The sequence below is a fragment of the Orcinus orca genome, chromosome 16 (assembly GCF_937001465.1).
Source record: "Orcinus orca chromosome 16, mOrcOrc1.1, whole genome shotgun sequence".
Taxonomy (NCBI): domain Eukaryota; kingdom Metazoa; phylum Chordata; class Mammalia; order Artiodactyla; family Delphinidae; genus Orcinus; species Orcinus orca.
This window is the reverse complement of record NC_064574.1, coordinates 64,891,241-64,912,077: the sequence shown is the minus strand read 5'-3', so window position 1 is coordinate 64,912,077 and position 20,837 is coordinate 64,891,241. Positions and strand designations below refer to the sequence as shown.

The following is a 20,837-nucleotide window of genomic DNA, read 5'->3' as shown; positions in this document are numbered from 1 at the left end:
TAACAAGGTTTTTTAGATGTCTGCAAAGAATTCCTTTGAGAAGAATTATGCAAGATCCACTGGGGCGGTAAATTCCAAGGGCATCTCTATGGCTGTTGGGGACGCTTCCAAGGACAGGCACAGAGATTAAAAAAAAATACTAACAACAAATGTCAGATCCACTTCTACTGTGTTCTGATTCTATTGTCTTTCCTTCCACTAATCATTTTGTAGAAAAGGCAATAATTACCTGTTAGGCGACAGCAAAAAAAAAAGCCCAGTGGACAAGCAGTGGAGAGGAACTGAAGGGGCTATGACTTAGGAGTTAATCATACTTTCCTTTAATAAGCAGCTTTGAGGTCCCCCATGCCCTGACTACTCAGTGCCTTTGTGGGGTTTTTTTTGCGGTACGCATGCCTCTCATTGTTGTGGCCTCTCCCATTGCGGAGCACAGGCTCCGGACGCGCAGGCCCAGCGGCCATGGCTCACGGGCCCAGCCGCTCCGCAGCATGTGGGATCTTCCCGGACTGGGGCATGAACCCGTGTACCCTGTATCGGCAGGCGGACTCTCAACCACTGCGCCACCAGGGAAGCCCTGACTTTGTGTTTTGTTTATGTCTTCCCATAAAGCCAAATGAGCAGCTTGGAAATCTGCTTGGGTCTAAAAGATTTCTACCTAGAGTAGCAAGGGTAGTTACTCATGATTTCCATCTGCTGTTTCTGCCTGCCTGGCATTCATTCCCTTTGTTTCTGGAATCAGTAAAGTGGATTTGTCTTCGGGAAATCAAACTTCCCTCTCAGACCAGGTCTGTGGCAGAGCTGGACCCGGCCGACCCTGAGCTGCAGGGGTGGGCACGTGACCCAGGCTCAGTCCGTAGGTATATCCCATCCCATGGCCACAGTGACTGGTCTATCTATGGACAAGGGACCCAAGGTGGTGCAGTGAGTTTCTGCCCTGAAACTCTGGCTGGAACTACTGCGGAAAAGGCACTCTTGCCACTGGAGTTCCTAAGTCAAGAGGATGGAGGTCTTTCCACCATATGGAAAAAGAAAGCCTCAGAGTGCAGTCACACAGAGGAGAGCAGAGCTGAGCAATGAGGGAGGAGACAATTCTTGACATGGTTTGGGGGCCCTGGGTCTGCCATGCATGCACTACCTCAGGCTCTTCAGACGCAACGGCCAACAATTTCCCCCCTTTTGCTTCAAAGTACTATGAATTGGGGTTTTGCCACTTGCAATTGAAAGAATCCTTACTAATGCACACTGTCTCCTTCTTTTTATATCAGAAGATTTTCAGTAACTACCCAACCAGGGAAATCAGTGCTCTGCCTAAATTGACACAAATGATTTCAGATATAGTGCATCTCATCACCAGCTTTCCTCGGGTGGGTCTGTAATTTCTCCTCATTGCCACGGAGTTTTAAAGTTGCATCTGTCATGCAAAGACACGTTATATGCAACAAATATCATCTTTCATTAGGTTGTGTACCTTACTTCAAACTTTAAAGCTGGAACAGGTTTGTAAGGAATGAATATTTCCACCCACGTTCTGATTTCTGCTTAATAACTGTGTGTCACAAAACACACGGAGACTCTAGATCCTTATTATTCTACTATTACTGACGTCAAGGTGAGTTCAAAGAATGTGAGGTGTCCTACAAGGGGAAAGGCAGCAGAGCACAAATACACAAGTGATAGTATCCTTTCATCCTACCGCAGGATCCAGCAGCATTTTGCACAGAATAGGCCCTCAGCAAACACTGACACGGCTGGAGCGTTCAAGCTCCCGATATTCCAAAGCTGAAGCTCTAGGAAACGTATCTGATATTCCTGCATGAAAAATCCACGCCAAGTTTCAAGCAGATGGCAATGCGTAAATGCTTCGGCCCCGGTTACTACGAGGGAGCAAGTGCCCTTTAATGGAAAGCTTTTTCTTTCTTTCTTTTTTTCTTTTCTCCCTTATCAGGGAGTGGACCTATAAAAAGTATCCTTCCTGAGGATGTCTGCTACTCACTCTGAGGGCAATGACTGTTTGATTTCTTTGTGACACTGGAGACCACAGGGCTTGTCATTTGTTAGACGTCACATAAAAGAAGCAGATCACAGGCTACGGTCCTCGCCTTCTGATTTCTTGGCACTGGAAGTCTGGGGTTCATCAGGACCCTAAAGAACAGGGGCAATAACCCCTCTCTAAAGGTGAACAACGCCAACGGAACTAGCAAGGGGGACTCCACAGAAAGCTACCAGAGGCAAAGGCCCCATGTGAGTTGAAGAAAAACGAGTGTAAACTCTCCACAGGGTGCATTCTTCATAAATGAAAAACTTACTAGTTTTAAGTAGGAGCTTCACGGTGCTTTAAAGGAGAGAAAGGCTGAGTGATTTACAATCCTCACCAGCAGAGCAGCCCTCCAAGGCCAGGCGGCACAGACCCTGATGCCTGCCGTCACCAGAGCCTCTCCCTGCCAGAGAGCCCTCACCAACTCGCGCTCCAATCCAACTCTTTAATACAGAGACCAAAAATCGAATAAAACAATCGAATTCAAAGACAAAGGGAAAGCATGTTTCGAGTCAATGAAAAGCAACCTATCAGCCGAAAGGCTCTGGGAGCCTCCTTCCCAGCAAGAAGGGAGAAACAATTAGTTCTGAAACTTAGTTCGTTTCTAAGAAGATGACCTTAAACACCCCCTAATTAGAGTTACTGGTAAGTGGGTCTACTTTGAAATTAATTTTTAAAAGGAATCCTACAGTTCCGCTTTCTGCGAACAAGCTGTGCTCTAAAATTAGCAGCTAATAAAGTCCTTCTTCCAGTGACTGGTGAGGTGGTGGGGAGGGAGAAGCGTGACCATTAGAGGAGACAGGACGCGGTCACAGGCGCGAGTGCAGGGACGCAGCTTACCCTGCACAGGTAGGCCCTGGCGTACACCGATACCAGAGGGTCCCCGATCCCTCGGACCATGCAAGTCAGCCGGGGCAGACACTCTGAAATCCCCCTGTTAGAGACAAAAAGACAGCAGCATTACACCTCGTGGGAGAACTCTCTGTTCTTTCATTTTTTTTTAATAAAAAAAGCTAGACTTCCTAAATGCAGGGGGGAAAATCAAGCTTCGGAACCAAACCAAGGTCAAAGTTTGAGTCTTCTAAGGCCATGTAACAAGTCTTTCTCTCTCACCACGATTCATACTTTGAATGGTTTCTTTTATCTTTACCATTTGCTCAGTGCTGGAGTCTAACCTTCACTCTTTTCCTGCTTGAGGTCACATTTATTTTACTAATTTAACGATTTTTGTCCCCCGATTATTTTCCATTGACAGCTCACTCCTTGACCTTCTTGATATTTTCGTCGTATCCATATTCCTTTGGTACTGATTTGCGCCCTGTGCCCCATCCCTTCCTAGCACCTGACACCCAGCACCTCAGGCTAACATCCGCATCCCCCTCAGTGTGAACTGTGACTTATTTATTCCTCCTGCCAAGCGGGACTTCCATCTGCCTTGGGCATTATTCTCCCCCAACTGGTGAGGCAAAATAACTCTTTCTTCAGCACCACGGTATCCCCACAAACTCCCCCAGGAATTCCCAGATCCCAATCAAACACATTTGGTACACATTCTAAATCCAACCCAACTATTCCTCAGAGCTCCGTGAGTCAGCCCATGGCTTTGAGGAGTTGATTATCTAGACGGGATCCAACACCACTCAGTCTTTCAGCAGCTCTGCAGAAAGCAGATCTGGTTTCTCCCGGCTCTGCAAAACTACTCTCAGTACAATGCCCGAGGTGACCCAGAGTAGCAAAGGGCTTAGGGGCAAAGGCTTTTTTTCCTTCTGACATCATCTTGGACAGCAGCCGCAAAGACAATGAGTGAGGGCCCATGGGTGTCGCTCCCAGTGTGGTGTGTCCAGCTCACCAGACCCTCACAGACCCCTTCTTAGGGCCTTGTTCACAGAGGAGACTGGGGGTCAGAGATGCTAAGTAACTTTCTCAAGACCACACAGCTAGTAATAGCAGAGCTAGGATTCAAATACAGTTGAGCTGAACTTCCATGAGTTAGTCAACCAACCGCTCCCAGCTTGAGTTTTCTTCTCTGTAAAATGGAGATTAAAAAACTATCTCTACTTTAAGTTTTCATTTGGATTAAACGAGAAAATGGATGGAAGGTGCTTAACACCAGATCTGCTACACACTAAGTACTCAAAGAATGACAGCTACTATGACATCGCCATTAGCATGTGTGTGTATGTGTGTGCACAGGCATATATGAGCGAGAAAATTTTTGGAACTGTATGGTCCCGGACTTTTAACAAGAGCCTTACGTTTTGGAGAGGAACTTGTTACACTTCAGGATGGATGCTTCCACATAGCTACAGAAACGTTCTGTTAAGGAAGACATTTTCCAGATGGTCTGTTCCCTATGGGGAAAAGCCTAAGCTATTCATGCAGAGAACTTGGTGTGTCTTCAAGAGAGGGGGCCACAGTGCCTCTCAACAATCCAGAGAATTAAATTAGTGAGTGGCTTGTGGTTTCTATATTTGGTTTTCAAGGTTTTATATTTATTTATAGTAAAATCTGGAAAACGTTGTACGCTGATGTATGGTCGCATGCTGAAATTTAAACTGGGTTTTGAGCGTTTCCAGTTGAGGCTTTATGGGGAAAAGGATGCAACACAGAGAACTAAGATTCCATTTGTGTATAAGTTGAATTCTCTGTCCTTCAACACTGGTGTTTGTGCAGAGAAGCTTGACCCTGTTCCTTTCAAGTTCTTGAAACCAGAGAAAACACAAAAAGATGAAGCATTTTAATTGAGAAAATTAATGTGGGAATGTTCCTCAGGGAAACAAAAGCCTGGTACATGGCACTATAGTCAAAGTAAAAAAACAGAAAACTGGGGAGAGCCAGAGTCCAAGGACCTCGTGGACAATGTGGCTGGCCCTGTACTTCCAGGCTAGCAACCGTAACAGAACTGCATTTTCAACAGGAATTTCAGGGCAGCCCATTACATGGCTTCTATTAGCAGTGCAACTCTTGCAGCCTATCTTTAAAACCATCAGACAGAAAAAAAGGATACAATCTCGGAATGAGTTCCCTGATGGAAGCAATCTTGAAAAACCAATTTAAGCATGTTTCTTTGCCTGTGTCATTTACATTCTCTGGAGAGAAGTGATCTGTAAAACAAAAATAATATCTATCAGCCCCTAATTCTTGGGATCTGTTAGAGCTGCTATGAGTCCTAGGACAAAAAAAAGTTACAATGGAGCAGAAGAAGGGGTGGGGCACCCAGTCCTTCTATGTTTTTCCTTCCAAATATCATTATTATTAGGAAACAACTGGTGGCAATGATAGCTGACACACAAAGGCTTTCTAAGTGCCAGGCGCCGTCCACAGTGTATAGACATCAGCTCACCTAATCCCCACAAGAACCCTCCAAGTTATATACTTTTATTGTCCTCTTTCATAGACACAGAGGGCAAGGCACAGAGAAGTTTAGGGACTTGCCCAGGGCACACAGGAAACCGACGTAAGAGTTCCTTTTGGGCCTGCCATCTGCGGTGGCACCGCCGCCAATATGCAGATTTTTGTGAAGACCCTGACGGGGAAGACCGTCACTCTCGAGGTCGAACCCTCGGATACGACAGAAAATGTAAAGGTCAAGATCCAGGACAAGGAAGGAATTCCTCCTGACCAGCAAAGACTGATCTTTGCTGGCAAGCAACTGGAAGATGGATGTACTTGGACCACAACACTCAAGAGGAGTCCACTCTTCATCTTGTGTTGAGATTCCGTGGTGGTGCTAAGAAAAGGAAGAAGTCGTCTTACACCACTCCCAGGCAGAACAAGCATAAGAGAAAGAAGGTTAAGCTGGCTGTCCTGAAACACTATGAGGTGGAGGAGAACGGCAAAATCAGTCGCCTTCGTCGGGAGTGCCCTTCAGGTAAACGTGGTGCCGGAGCTTTTATGGTCAGCCACTTTGACAGACATTATCGTGGCAAATGTTGTCTGACCTATTGTTTCAACAAACCAGAAGACAAGTAATTGTGTATCGGTTAATAAAAGACATGAACTAATGAAAAAAAAAAAACAGACGTAAGAGTTAGAATTCAACTCAGGCAGTCTGGCTCCGCAGCCTATATTCTTAGCCACTGCCTCTAATTTAATCCAGAGGTTCTTGGTGTACCCACCAGTAATTATGGTGATACTACTGAGAATTCCAGATGCTTGAGGAACCTGCAACTGTAATATTAAATGTGATCAGTGTTTGTGCTCTAAATATCACATGGACCAGACTTGAAAGGTAAAGCAAGACTCTGAGGCGAGAAACCAGCCAGAGTTAGGCTGCCAGCTCAATATGGCACTAAGACTTGAGTCACTTTGTGGCAAAACTGCCACTTTCCCCGCTTATCTACTCTCTTCCTCTTTAATAGAACTCTCATTTTCTGCTGGGCATACGGCCATCCTTGCAGCTCAGTGTGGCCATGTGACCAAGTTCTGGCCCCAGGATATAAACAAAAGCGCAAGGTCTGGGAACTAGCTGTAAGGGAAAGGGCTTGATCTTCGTTCTTTCTTCCTTCCTGCCAGCTAGAATGCAGATACGACGGCTGTGACCTCCATAACCATCTCGAACCACAAGAGCAAGACCGAAGTCGGGATTGTTGGCACCACGGGCTGGCTGCCCACTAGCCCTCATCTTCCTTACTGTGATTTGGAGTTTTCTGGCACTGACAACCAAGCCCAGTCATGACACACATCTTAATAAGGAATGGAAAAGAGTACGGAAAAATGAAAACAAAAACAAACAACAAACAACTCATCAACTCCAAGAAGGCCATTGTTGAACCCTTACATGAAAACGATTTCTTCTAAATGATTCCCACACAGATTGAGCCCGATCCCGCCACTGGGTGTGCTTTACCCTTTCAGGATTCAATCAAAACAGGAGAAATTAATTACTATAGAACGTAACGGATGAGCATTAGCTTGCTGGCTGGTCTCACCTTGCTGTTCAGTGGCTCATTGTTCGTCCCTGACTCTACTTTCTGCTATTTGGTGGTACACCATTAAGGTGATCAAAATATCTATGGAATCAGCAAAAAGATAAAACTCTAGGTACTTCACGAGCTGAGAACAGTCACTAATCACAACGGCAGATATTTTGGAATTGCAATCTCAAGGATTCGTCTATTTTTGGACGTTCTGGCATGCTTCATTCATTCGAGAATTCTTCACTTGCCATTTTCAAAGGGAAGGGAAATTACCATTTTCCCTTTCCTGGCCTGAACCCGTGCACTTCAAAGTAACTTTTTTTCAAGTTCCAAGAGATCCAGACAGGAAAAGATAAGGGTTATTCTTAAATTCGTTTGTCAATCTTGCCTTTTGGAAAAGGGAGAGGTGGGGTTAATTTCCCTTCATATGACCAAATCATGTGACTTGAGACCCAAAAGCAAAAATAAGTCTCTGAGGTCATCTAAGAAAAACTCTTGCTTTTCAGTTGAGGGAATGGAGTGCAGCAGCAAAGGGTGGGATGACAGGGATTCAGTCTGCCAGAGAGAGCTGGACATCACACCAAAGGCAAGTTGCCCTGCATGTACACATTGACTAAAAGCTATACAATAATCTTCATATGCAATATAAAGGCTTTAGGCTTTCCTTCCAGCTCAAGGAATAATTCAGGAAAAGGATTATGTTATGCAGCACTTTAAAATGTTATAGAAAAAAGTAAATAAACAAAACTGGAAGAAAAAAAATGTTACAGAAAACTCAATATTACATTACTTCATTTGCTCAATGCAAACGTCTTAGGAACCAACTAAAAGTGGTACTCTAGGCTCCAGGCAGATAACAGCACATAAGAGAGACCCTGCCCTAATGAAGCTTACATTCCAGTGGGGGAAGAAACATAATAAACACAGAAAGGAATAAGCATGCAAACAAGATAACGTGCAATAGCAGTCAACACTATGAAAGGTATAAAACTAGGTATGGAATAGAGAGTGACCTGAGTTAATCTGGCAGGGGGGATTCATTAGACAGGGTGTCAGTCAGAGAAGTCTCCTGCAGATGGAGCATTTGAGCTGAGCCCTGAATTATAAAAAGGAGCTAGCCATGCTTAGATGTGGAGGAAATGTATTCCAGGAGGAAGAAACAGCAAGTGCAAAGGCCCTGTGGTAGGTATGACCTCTGATGTGGTCAAAGAACAGGAAAGGGAGCCAAAGTGGTGAGAGCAAGAAGGGGGGAAGCAGGCATCACAAACCAGGTCATGCGGGGTTGCAGCCTTGGTGAGGAGTCTGAGAGTTTTTCTAAGTATGACAGAAACTCCCTGAAGAGCTCTGAGCAGAGGAATGGCGTGGCATGACATGACCTATACTTCAGTGCTTGAGCTGCTACGTGGAGAATGAATTCAGAATTTGGAAATTAATTAAGAAGAGGCTTTGATGTAACAAAGACCAAAGATATTTTCCTCTAGTTCTCACTTATTTTTCTATTATGGTGTTTCTTTTTTCAACCCTAACTTCTGTGGATATTTTAGGAGGAGGGAGGACACCAGCGACTCTAGTTCTCTTTCATTTGCCAAGTCTCTACCCTGGCAGTGAGAGGTCTCTTTACATAACAAGGCTTATAGGGGTGCCACGTCACCTTAATATGTGCCTGAAAGGCCAGGTCAGTTAAGGACATTGCTTATCCAGATGCAGCTTACATCAGCCATGGAGAAAAACTGAAGATAGGAATGCCCCCAGTTGATGAGGAGAGCCACAACACAATAAACCCAAGTTATTTCTCCCAACATGGAAACAGAACTGTTTTAGCACTTAGAGTACATTGCCTCTTCAGTCATATGCTGGATTAAGAAATGTTGGGGGAAAACTACACAACTAGTAGCATATACTTTCCGTGAACCCAAAGGACACTGGTATCTTTCTGAGGTCATAAGAGCTATGCCTTAGTTAAAACTCCTGAAGGTAAAGGGCTCGAATACTAAGTTCACAATCTGAACTTGATTCAAATGGAAAGAATGAGTACACACGCCACCGGACTTCTCTCTCCACATAATTTCTTTGGGCAGAATTCTGCATAGTAGGTTTCAAAGCTTTCTTCATGATAACTGTTAAGAGTCATCCCCAACATTATTGATGTTTTTGAGAAAAGTTTGCCCCTCTCCCTTTCAGGTTCTGGGAAGCAGAAAACACATGCAGATGAAGATTTTAACTGAAAGGGGGGAAAATGAAATTATTTTCAAGAAAGCAAAAGCCCGATTCAAGGTAAAAAAAAAAAAAAAAAAGGTATTTTGGGAGGGAAGAATTTAGTGATAAACGTGCTAATTAGTATATTTAGATAAGAACTAAAAGTGAACACGAAAGTAGCCTTTTATTCTGAATTTTTATAGTTTAGGTAGGGAGAAGGTTATTAGTAATTCTTCCTTAACTAGCCCTAAAATGTTGTTTGTATAGTTAGTGAAAACTAAGAGGAAGGAAAACTATTGCAATAGGTGCAAACACAAATGCCCTTAGGGGCCAGTCAGGTAATATAAATATTTTTAAGCAGTTAGGTATACAACAATAGGAAGAAGTAGAACCTATAAGAAGAAGCATTTTAAAAAATACTGTTATAGCCAAAGAAAACACCTATCTGAGTTTATTTCTGCCTGCAGGCTAAGAATTTACTGCTGCTGGTATAGCATATGGAAGAAAAGTTGGCAAGTGTAAAATAAATGCACCCGAGTTTCCCAAATCCTTAAGTTGACAGAGAAGCCTTTCCATCAGGCTTGTCCCTGCCTCCAAGTCTTGAGAAGCCTAGAATGTGGGAGGAGCTGTTGGACATATATACACTACCAAATGTAAAATAGGTAGCTAGTGGGAAGCAGCTGCATAGCACAGGGAGATCAGCTCGGTGCTTTGTGAACACCTAGAGGGGTGGGATAGGGAGGGTGGGAGGGAGGGAGACGCAAGAGGGAAGAGCTATGGGAACATATGTATATGTATAACTGATTCGCTGTGTTATAAAGCAGAAACTAACACACCACTGTAAAGCAATTATACTCTAATAAAGATGTAAAAAAAAAAAAAACATTGCAGGTATGACGTGGTGGAGGGGAGGGTCTAGAGCAGCAGTGTCCAGTGGAAATATCATGTGAGCAGCATTCAAAAGCTAAAACAAAACAGGTGAAATTTTAACAATTTACTTCATTTAATCCAATTCATCTAAAGTATCAGTTCAACATGTAATCAACTTAAAAATTAGTGAGATACTTCATGGTCTTTTATTTGTATAAGTCTCTGAGGGACTTCCCTGGTGGTCCAGTGGTTAAGACTCTGCACTTCCACTGTAGGGGCCATGGGTTTGATCCCTGGTCGGGGAACTAAGATCCCGCATGCCACTCAGTGTAGCCAAAAGAAAAAAAAAAGTCTCTGAAATCCAGGGTATTTTTTTTTTTTTATACTCACAGCACATCTCAGTTTGGACTGGCCACATCTCTAGTGTTCAAGAGCCCCACGTGACCAGTGGCCACCATATTGGATGGCACAGGCCCAGCGCTAAGAACCAGGCTCTCGCTAGCTGGTGGCAGGTCTGTGGGCAAGTCCCTGACTCTTCCCCACTGGGTTTGCCCACCTACAATGAGACACGGTGATTCCTAAGAGCTTTTCTAACCCTAAAGGTCTGTAGAGTTCTTTCTCTCTGAGAAATGTACATATTAAATAGTTTTTAACAATATAGATAGATGGAAGGAAGGAAGGAAGGTAAGAAAGGGAAAAAAAGGAAAGAAAGAGAAAAGGAGAGAAAAAAGAGACACAGTGAAAGAGAGCAAAAGAGAGAAAGAGAAAGGAAGAAAGGAAGGAAGGAAGGAAGGAAGGGGGAAAGAAAGAGACAGAAAGGCAAGACAGATAAACAGACAAAAAGAAAAGAGGTCAAATTACGGGTACTGTCACATGCCATCTCTTCATCCTCCAGGGAAGTGCCGCTGCTAGAAGCAGAAGGAGGTGGGATGAAGGTGGAGTGAGCTTGTTCTAACTTGTACAGATAAGCGCGCTTCCTCTCAGCAGCGCTAGGAACTTGAAAGGAAGAATAAGAGGGAAAGGACGCTGTTGCTGGGCGTTCCATGCTGCTGGCCCCATCATCATCATTTATGTGACAAAAGACATTTGTGATCTAGCTGTCCCATTATAACCTCCTGAGAGTTTAAAACTGAGTGGCAATAAATTTAATGCAAACATCACTTGGGCAGAGAATGTAGATTCAAAGCATCTGTTATTATTGATTTATTTGACATTGTTCCTTAATATAAAGTTGATTTTAATAAGTTATTTGCTTCTTAGGAAAAACATATAGGAAAAATATTTAAATGTCCAGCAGCAGAGAACTTGAAGTTGGTATAAAAGTTCAGTTGAATCTAATTGTAATACCTCTTCATTCTTGCAGATTCAAATTACTTGCCCAAATCCCTAGCTGGGCTGTTGGAAAAATCTAATGTTTTTTGAAGACTGAGATGATCAGAAATACGTAAAGGCGTTTCTTTAACTTTTAACACAAAACAAACAAACACAAAACCTTTATTTCAGGTCTCAACAAATCCTGACTTGATATAAACCTTCTAATCCTGACTTGAGGGCAGCATGAAACCCATGGAAAAGCTAAGACATTACCTGGTAAGATGCTGTGGTTATCCATACACATGGAAAAGATGCGCTCGTATACCAGCTTTCCTGGGGAGAAAAGGACATATGGTGTCAGCATTGTGCCCTTCAGAAGCAAACAATAAATTAATGTTTGTTAATTAGGGACAGAGACGGTGGCGTCTCCCATATGAGCTTCTACTTGTGATAGTATGCTGCCACCTAGTGGGACAAATTTTTAGCCATGATTCTTTTTTAATTTTAGATTTTTAATTAAAAGAGGGGACTTTCTGCTCTAGGCAGAAAAGTGATCCTTCACTTATGCTAAGCAAAATATGTCAGACAGAAAAAGACAAATACTGTATGATTTCACTTGTATGTGGAAACTAAAAAACAAACAAACAAAAAAGAACAAATATAACAAAACAGAGAGTCATAGATACAGAGAACAAACAGGTGGTTGCCAGTGGGGAGGGGAAGGTGAGAAATAGGTGAGAGAGATAAATGAGTCATGGGTATGAAATATATGGTGCGGGGAATATAGTCAATAACTATATATGATCTTTGTAAAATGACAAATAGTAACTAGACTTATCATGGTGATCATTTTGAAATGTACAGAAATATCAAATCACTGTGTTGTGTAACAGGAACTAACAAAGGTCAATTATACTTCAAAAAGAAACAAACAAACTCATAGCAAAAGAGATCAGATTTGTGGTTATCAAAGGTTGGGGGGAGGGGGAATTGGATGAAGGCAGTCAAAAGGTACTAACTTCCAGTTATAAGATAAATAAGTGCTAGGGATGTAATGTACAACATGATACATATAATTAACACTGCTGTACGCTATATATGAAAGTTAAGAGAGTAAACCCTAAGAGTTCTCATCATAATGAAAAAAAATTTTTTCCATTTCTTTAATTTTGTGTCTATATGAGAGAATGGATTTTCACTGAACTTACTGTGGTAATCAGTTCATGCTGTATGTAAGTCAAGTCATTATGCTGTACTTCTTAAACTTATACAGTGTTGTATATCAATTATATCTCAATTAAACTGGAAGAAAAACCCCCCAGATTTCCTGCTCCTTCACAAACTATGTGCCAAAAATGACCCACATCCCTCTAGGATAAAAATGAGCTTGAATAGATTAGTAGCTGCCCCCTGAAAACTACCCAGTTTGCCAGTCTCCACTGCTCCCTACTGTCTTTCATCAACAGCCTGCTTCACGCACTTACGTAATCTGCCTGGTACCCAGAAGCACTGGAATTTGAGATTCATCTAGGTATACAAGTTCTACAAGGGCAGAGATTTGTACCTGTTTTGTTCACTGACATATTCCCAGTACCTAGGTCAGTGCCTGACATACAGCGGGTGCTTCATCTTTGTTGGATGGATAGATGAACATATTTTAGGTTGTGTGGGTCAGAGATCACCATTGCAACTACTCAACTCTGCTACTGTAGCTCAAAAGCAGCCATAGACAATAGGTAAACAAATGGATGCGGCTGTTTCCAATAAAACTTTACTTACAAATACAAGTGTGCAGTCTGGACTTGGTCTACAGGTCAGCCTAGCACAAAAAGTTTTATGTATTCTGTATGAATGTTATTTTGGAAAATGCTATCAATATTCAAAGGATAAAAGTTACAGTTCTATTCATTTTCTGGACCTTCCCAAATCACCTTTGATGTTGAAAGTATTTTCCCATGCCTATTTTCCCCCGCACAACCCCACCATTCAGGGCTACAAAGAACCACACCCCTTGTCCATACGCAGAAAAAGACAGGAGAGTTATAGGATCATTTCTGGTCAAAGAACGTGAAATCAAATGACATCATCAAGCAATGACAGAATGCTAGGTTAACATGCAGGAAGCCAGCCAAGCTGAGAAGAGCCCTAGATGCCTCTCCCAGGGTGGACTACCTACATTACCATCACCAAAAGACACCTGTTAAAAATGTCCATTCCTGGGGCCCACCTCAGGGCCAGTGAAAAAGAATATTCCGGGGGGTGAAGACTAGGAATATGAATTTTGAATAACCTTAATGGGAAATTCTTATACACACTCAAGTGTGAGAACCATTGATTCAGGCAGGCGCTGTGGGTCTCTGAGCTAGAACTTGCCTTAGGTGTGGGAATCTCTAACAACTGCCAAAAGCCTCCCTCCTCCCTCTAAGCCAGGGGTTCTCAACCTTGGCTGAACACTCAGAGCACCTGGGGCACTTGAAAATGCGCTGATGCCTGCGTCTGTTCTCAGAGATGCTAACGCAAACGATCTGGGGCACAGCGTGACCATCAGAAAGAAGTGTTTTTAAAGCTCCCCAGGTATGCAGCCGAGGATGAGAATCACTGCCCCAAACCGTGGATTCAATTTAGAAGTTCCCAGGAAGCCTCAGGGACCAAGCTCCAGTTCTCAAAGCCACCTGCCTTTGTCCTCCTGGCAGGAAGTAACCTGCAGTCACGGGCTCCCCAAGGCAGCCACACCTGATGCCAAGAGAGGCATCCTCTGAGATGAGCACAGAACCCCCGGCACTGGAACTACATGCAGTTTACCTTGGCCATCACACAGCACAGCAAGCCACGCTGGGCAACCATGTAACTCCTCATACCTCCTAGAGTGCGTGGACCGGGCTTAAGAGAACCCAATGCCTTTACTTCCTCCACAAAAAGCTTGCCATCTCTCCAAAACCAGCTTTCTTTTAAAAACGAAAGCACAACTTTTATATTTCACCTTCATATCCCAAGGCCTTTAACCACAAAACCATTTTTGGCCAAAAGAGTTTCGTGAATATTTGTTTTCCTTTGTTAAGTTAGTGGACAACTATTTTGAGAAGTAATACCTGACCCTAGATTTTCTTTCTTGATTCACCTTCTTATAAATCAAGGACACTAATATAGATCGTTAACAACAGTGACGACAGTTAACAGTCTCTGAGCACCTTACTTTGTGCCAGCCACGGCTCTAAGTTGTTCACACTGACCCTGCCAGCTCCTAGAAGAGGAAGGACATCACGTGCTTCCTACACATTCTCTCATTTAATTCTCTCCAGAAACCCCCAGAGGCAAGGCCTATCATGCCCATTTCACAAGTGAAGAAACCAAGGCTCAAGTTCACACAACCCTGTAGGAGGAGAGGCAACGAATGCAGGCAGAGAGACGCCAGAGCCCAGCTCTGTGCTCACTGCCTCCAGGGAAATCCCAGCTAAAGCGCTGCCGCTGCAGACGCCTGGGGCCGTGTCCCGCATCCTTGCCCAGCAAGACGCTCCCACCCTCGGTCAGCCTCGTTCACAACCACTGACCACCAGCAACACATGCACAATGGACCTCAGCACTCGGAGCTGCCACCCAAGCAAGGCCAGTTCCACCCCCTTTTTAAAAGGGGAAAGCTGCTCGTTAGCCCCAAAGCATAACAAAGTGTCTCGAGCACCTGCACACGCAGGCTGCCTCGCGCTCCTGAGGAAAGCTATTCGCAACAGGTCTGGACAAGGGCACCTCTGGGAACGCTTTGAAGAGGTAAAACATGGCCACCATTCAAAATTCAAAAGGCTGCAGGAGGTACTCAATGAAGGTTCTCCCTCAGCCCGTCCTGTCCAGCTCACCGCTCGAGCCACCCTCTGAGGGTCTCCGCTCTTGTTAGCTCCTTGGGGATCCTGCTAATGTTTCTTTAGGCACACGCAAGTGAAAACAACCAAGCGCTCTAAGTTTTCCTCCTTTCTTAAACAAAACGGAACATACCCCACAGCAGTTCTGCATCTTGAGTTTTTCACCTGATAATGTACCCTGGGGATCTTTCCACATTGGAACACAGCACGTCCTCACTCTCAGAGGCCTCCTCGTACTGCTGCATACAGACGTGCCATCGTTTGTTTAACTGGTCTCCTATGGACGGTCACTTGGGTTGTTGGATGAATTCCCAGAGGCGAAGTTGCTGGGTCAAAGGTACACGCATTTGTAGTTTTGTAGAGAGAATTTCCCCCGTGAGCCAAGTACAAGAGAAATAAAGCAGGTGCTCTGACTGCAGAGAGAACTCACTTTGGGTCCCAGCTTTGCCCCTCACTAGCCTGGGGACTTGGACAAGCTGCTTTACTTCCCTGTGCCTCAGGCTCCTCGTCTGTGAAGTGGGGATAATTACAGACCCTGCCTCACAGAGCTGTTATGAGGACGGCATGACTTAGGTTCACTAAAGCACCTAGAACAGAGAGGCAGGCCCAAGGAAAATCCTGATTTGTTGAGGATTTATCACCGTTATTCTCCGCTCCTGGCCCAGCTAATTTCTGGGACACAGCAAGGACGGCGGGCATCTACACCGCATCCCGGCCGGCCGAGGCATGGGACTGGGCCGCCACCACAGAGGCTGACAGAACGGCCGCCCCATATTCTCACAAGGTTAACGTCTGGATCTGGCCAGGCTCGCAGGCTCAAGCAATGGTCTCAGAGCTAGTCTCACCCGGGGATGCTGACTCATGCAAAAGAAACTTGCAGGAGGCTGGCGAGGGAAACCAGAAGGCCAATGTGTCGACTCACCATGAGATACAGAACTGTCAGGGGAACCAGACATAGCCACTGGCCTCTCTCGCTGACTAACATCCTCGCTCCCGGAAGGCAAGCTGGGTATGAGGACAGGTCAAGGCCCAAGGGGTGTGCGATGGATATCTGTTCTGAGAGCCTAATGCACCCATCTGTCCTGGATCACCTTCCCCCAACCCCACCGCCACCCCGGGGCCATGCCACCCTCATTTTTCACCTGGAGTGCTGCACCGGCCTCCCAACCGGGCCCCCCGTTCCACCCTCGCCCTACCGTCTAGTCTCAACACAGCAGCCAGAGGGAGCCCATTAAAACCCAAACTGGAACTTGCGCCTCCTGTGCTCAACACCCTGGGCGGCTCCTCATGCCCTCGGGCTCAAAGCCCAAGTCCTTCCAACGGCCTACATGGCCCACCAGGCTCTCTGGCCACATCCCCACCCCACCCGCCCCCCTCCAGCCACGCTGGCCTCTCAGTTCTCCAGACCTGCCAGGGCTGCTCCCACCCCAGGGTGTTTGCACTGGCTGTTCCTTGGTCATAAGCCGGCCCCACGTTGCCAGCATACGGCTCATCTCTCACCTCCTTCAAGTACTTGCCCACACAGCGACTTCCCAGCGAGGCCTCCCCCGACCCCCCATTTACATAAAAGCGCTGCCCGCTTCACCCTGCCCTGGTTTGGGTTTTCTTCATCCACAGCACCAATCCTTGTCTAACACACAATCAGGTTTACTTATTTGTTCTGCGAATCCTCTCTTTCTGGCACAGCCCACGAAGGCAGGGATTTTTGTTTCTTATTTGCTGACACAACCTCAGCACCCAGCAGAGTGCCCGATGCCACCTTCCCGGATCATCTGAACCCAAAGGTCCCGTCGTTTGGCCGGGACATCTCTTCCTTTAACCCAGTTGGCTCCCATTCCCCTTTCCTCTGGCAACAGCATCACCCTTTCTCCTTTGGGGCAACCAGCTCTGGATAGCCTGCACATTTCATCCCCCAGATCCCATAACTGGCTCAGGGTCTGACGTGTGATCCAAGCCAGGCCAATGAGACGGAATTCCGGGACTTCTGTTGGAAAGCGAGGATAAAAGTTCCTTCCTTGTCCTGGGACTAGTAGCAGCAAAACTGATAAAAGTTGAGGACACCTTGTGGAGCTTAAGAATGAAGCCAACACAAGAAAAAGTACGAGAAAAAGCCAATGTCCTGAAGATACTGTTTGAGTTCCTAAATCCAGCTATACCTGAAGCCAGAAACTATCCCTGGCCTTTTCACCATAAGCTAATAAATACTCCCCCCTTTTCCACGAGGAAATGAATGAGTTAGGTTTTCTATCACTTATTCTAGCTAATACACTCAGGCCCCCGGTCTCCTGCACAGAAATAAATGGGTCTCTCTGAATGACATTTCACTTTCTGACACATTTGACCTTTCAATGGGTCACAGACAAGACTTGTCAGGTTGAGAGCCCATCGGTCCTTCCTCGGCAAGACAGCAAAGGTCTGCTCCGACCCCCTGTGTGTTCAGTTCTCAGAAGATGACTGTCTCCTAGTTCCTGCGGGGCACCTCTCTGCTGAACGCCACGTACAGCCTACACGCTGCACGGTTTGGGCAAACTGCTAATGGCACGATGTTCTGGCCACTGACCATCCCCAAGCAGCATGGAGACCTCCTGTTTCTCCAGGGGGCTCCTGGTCATTAATCTCTTCAGTCTAAACCTCTCTGCTGCACTCCCGAAGATCAATCGGCTTGAGGGGTGGAGTGTGGGACGAGGGGCAGCCACAGTGACGCAGGAAGACCGCATAGGAGCTGCAGCCATCATCCATGGGGCAGAGAACAGGGGCTTGGACTAAGGTTTTAACAGAGAAGACAGAAAAACAGACATATGGGGGAGAGACTGAGGAGGGTGAATTGAAGAACCTGGTGACGGGCTGGACACGGGGCACGGGGGAGAAGACTCAGATTTCCAGCGTGGGCACGGGGGTACATGGTGCCGCCATCCCCTGAGACAGAAACCCAGCGTGGGTGGGGAAGGGCTGGGAGGAGATGCCAGGTTCAGTTCTGAACAAAGTGAGTTCCGGATGCCATGAGCCGGCCGGCGACGGACCGAGGCTGGTCTGTGTAAGACACGTGCTCCCCAGCCTGCCTTGCTTGACTCACTCGCCTCGCTAGCCTATCAGAAGGTTAGAAACACACAATTTAAAATTCTTTAAAAACAGCACCCGCACCCTTGCTCCCCTCATTAGAGGTTGGGTCTCCCTCGTGACTTACCTAGTAATTTAAACCACAGCAGAACCCAATTTAAAGCAACTCTACCATCCACCTTCTGGCAAAACAAACGTACTTCTTAGATTTGAGATGAATAAAACTAGTACTTACCAAATGTATCAAGTATGTCGGTGATAAGGACAAATTTGCTTGGGTAGAACTGAATAACACTCGTGTCCGAAAGAAGCTTTGAACACTAGAAAAAGAGAAGAGAAAAGAAAAGTCACTGTCATGTCTGACTGGGTTGGAACACTCCAGGCCTGGAAAATTAAGGATCTCCACAAACAAGTGGAGGTGTATACCATGTGCCAGGCCTAGTGCTAGTCACTGGAGGTATAATGACAAGCAAAACCACTGTGCTTTTGACAAAGGGAGTCAACTCTGCTCACAAGAGAGCCTCTTCATGAAAGGCACCATCACCTCCCTCAGTGAAGCCACGACTCAGGAATCTTATCCAGAAGGTCTGAACTAGGGTCAGCACTCGGTCACCAGAGAAGTCAACCAGCATCCCTGCAGGTGACTCCATCCTTTCAGCATTGCCTCCGCTGGTCTATTTCAGGATGGTCTTGATTCTTAAATGTTCTTTTCTATGAAATGACCCCATAGGCAAATCTCTAGGGTTTCTTAAACTAGCACCTATTATTTATACTTACGCTTAAATTTCCTTCTAAAAGGAAACGTGACAAGCTTCAAAGAGTTACATGTTTCTCTGGAACTGTGCTCTGCAAGCCAGGAACATTTTGGCTTTGCCGGGAATTCCTCAATTCCTCGGCCATCACTCACGCCAGAGGGCCATCGACGTGTTCAGGACTCATAACGGAAGATGGCAGCCACACAACGTGGCCCCGAACACCCCAGATGAAGTCATCTTGTATAATCAGAAACAAAAATCTATCTCTACTTCGAAGAACTAGAAGTAATGCCCTGAAATCTTGTAAATTCAGAAGTCTGGATAAGGAACTAGAAAACCTTGCCATATTTTATCAGACAGGAAAAATGTCCCGTTAAAAGAAAAAAACTATTTGGACATTTAGAAAGGGTCCTTTCATGTGTATGCGCTTCCGACGTGCACAGAATGGCTAGAAAGTTCATCATATCGAGATGTAGGCTGACATGTGTTTTCAGTTTGGCTTTGTTACACAATATCTAAATTATTACATTCATCAAGTTTCTCCTTAGCATTATGTAACTAAAAGTAAACAATGTGTCTAATTTGTAAAACATCCTCTCATGGCCCAAATGTTATTTGGGGATTGGAGGTGAGGGGAATGTAAGCTGTTAAAACAATGGCAATGACACCAAATGTGGCATTTGGATGTACACAGAACTCCATTTCCTGACACCTTGCTTTGTGTTTTTCACATGCCCTTTATGAGAGCTCCAACTTAAACAATTAATTACCCCATGAGATTTCAGGGCTTGGAAAAAACAAACAGTTCTGAATCCTAGAGACTGTTTACAATACACAGCTCTTGGTTCCTAGGGATGTGACATCTCCTGAGTTCCTACCCAGAGCCCCTCAGAGATGGGTTACTACCCACTGGTGAGGTGAGAGGGAGAGAGAATTCAAACAGAAGATTTCAAATTAAACACAGCTGGCGTTTTCCAACACCTGTGCATTGATTTGTCTCCCAAGCTGGTGTCACAGAACATGTATTTTATAAAGACAATAGGAAGCAGAAAAAAATTTTTAATCCAAAGTTAAAATCATAATAATGTCATAAATTGAAGTTACCTTTTAAATCACTATTTTGAAGATTCCACAGTTTTTTGTAAAGCTTTGGTGCAGTTTCCTAAACCAATAAAAATCAGGCACCCCCAGGGTACGTGTTAAAAAAAACAGATTCCCTGCTCCAAAATCAGTATTTTCAACAAGGGCCCCAGGTGACTGCTGCACTGAAACAAGCCCAGGACACACTGGGTTCCTGAGATCCGTAATCTGTACCACATTCTGAATGAAATGAGCATTCTACAAACCAAGGGTTCTCAGCTTCGGAATCATCTGGGAAGCTTTGTAAAATAACAGTGCCTGGATCCCACTCTCAGAGATTCTGATTAAGCTGGTCTGGGGCGCAGCTTGGACATCAGGATTTCTTAAGGCTCCCAAGTGATTCTAATGTGCAGCCAAGGTTGAGAACCGTTGTTATAAACACTCCTGAGCAACTAACTGACGAATTACTCTGCCTAAAATACTTGCTATCGAATTTATTAACACTGCGGAAAAAATACTAAAAGAATGCTTTTCATTTGTTTCCAATTAGCAAGATTCTAGAAGGAAACTAGCAGTTCCTAAAATTAAGTTGGCATTAAAAACCAAAAATGTGAACCAAAGCAAATGGATAAATTAAAAGATAATCTATGGTTCAGTATAAGAAAGTATGACTAGATGGATGGCTAGAAGGAAGGCAGGAAAGGAGGGAAGCAGACTAATTAATCAGAGGACAATTACTGCCCACAATATATATTTTTTA

The 20,837-nt window shown here is 44.9% G+C and overlaps 1 protein-coding gene and 1 pseudogene across 5 annotated transcripts in view; one reads left to right on the top strand and one right to left on the bottom strand.

Moving 5' to 3' along the window:
- VPS35L (VPS35 endosomal protein sorting factor like) overlaps positions 1–20,837 on the bottom strand; it is a 129,741-nt gene that overhangs the window by 82,670 nt on the left and 26,234 nt on the right. For 4 of the 5 annotated variants that reach the window (XM_033416448.2, XM_049699042.1, XM_004285718.4 and 1 more), the window contains exons 8-12: positions 18,478–18,562; positions 11,608–11,667; positions 5,043–5,139; positions 4,291–4,338; positions 2,876–2,969 (exon numbers count right to left, since the gene is read on the bottom strand). In XM_033416448.2, the coding sequence (XP_033272339.2) occupies positions 2,876–2,969; positions 4,291–4,338; positions 5,043–5,139; positions 11,608–11,667; positions 18,478–18,562 (384 nt within the window). Of the gene's footprint in view, positions 1–2,875; positions 2,970–4,290; positions 4,339–5,042; positions 5,140–11,607; positions 11,668–18,477; positions 18,563–20,837 lie in introns of those variants that run through there. The other variant, XM_033416451.2, reaches the window with a different exon arrangement.
- LOC101289303 (ubiquitin-40S ribosomal protein S27a-like) lies at positions 5,515–6,053 on the top strand (annotated as a pseudogene).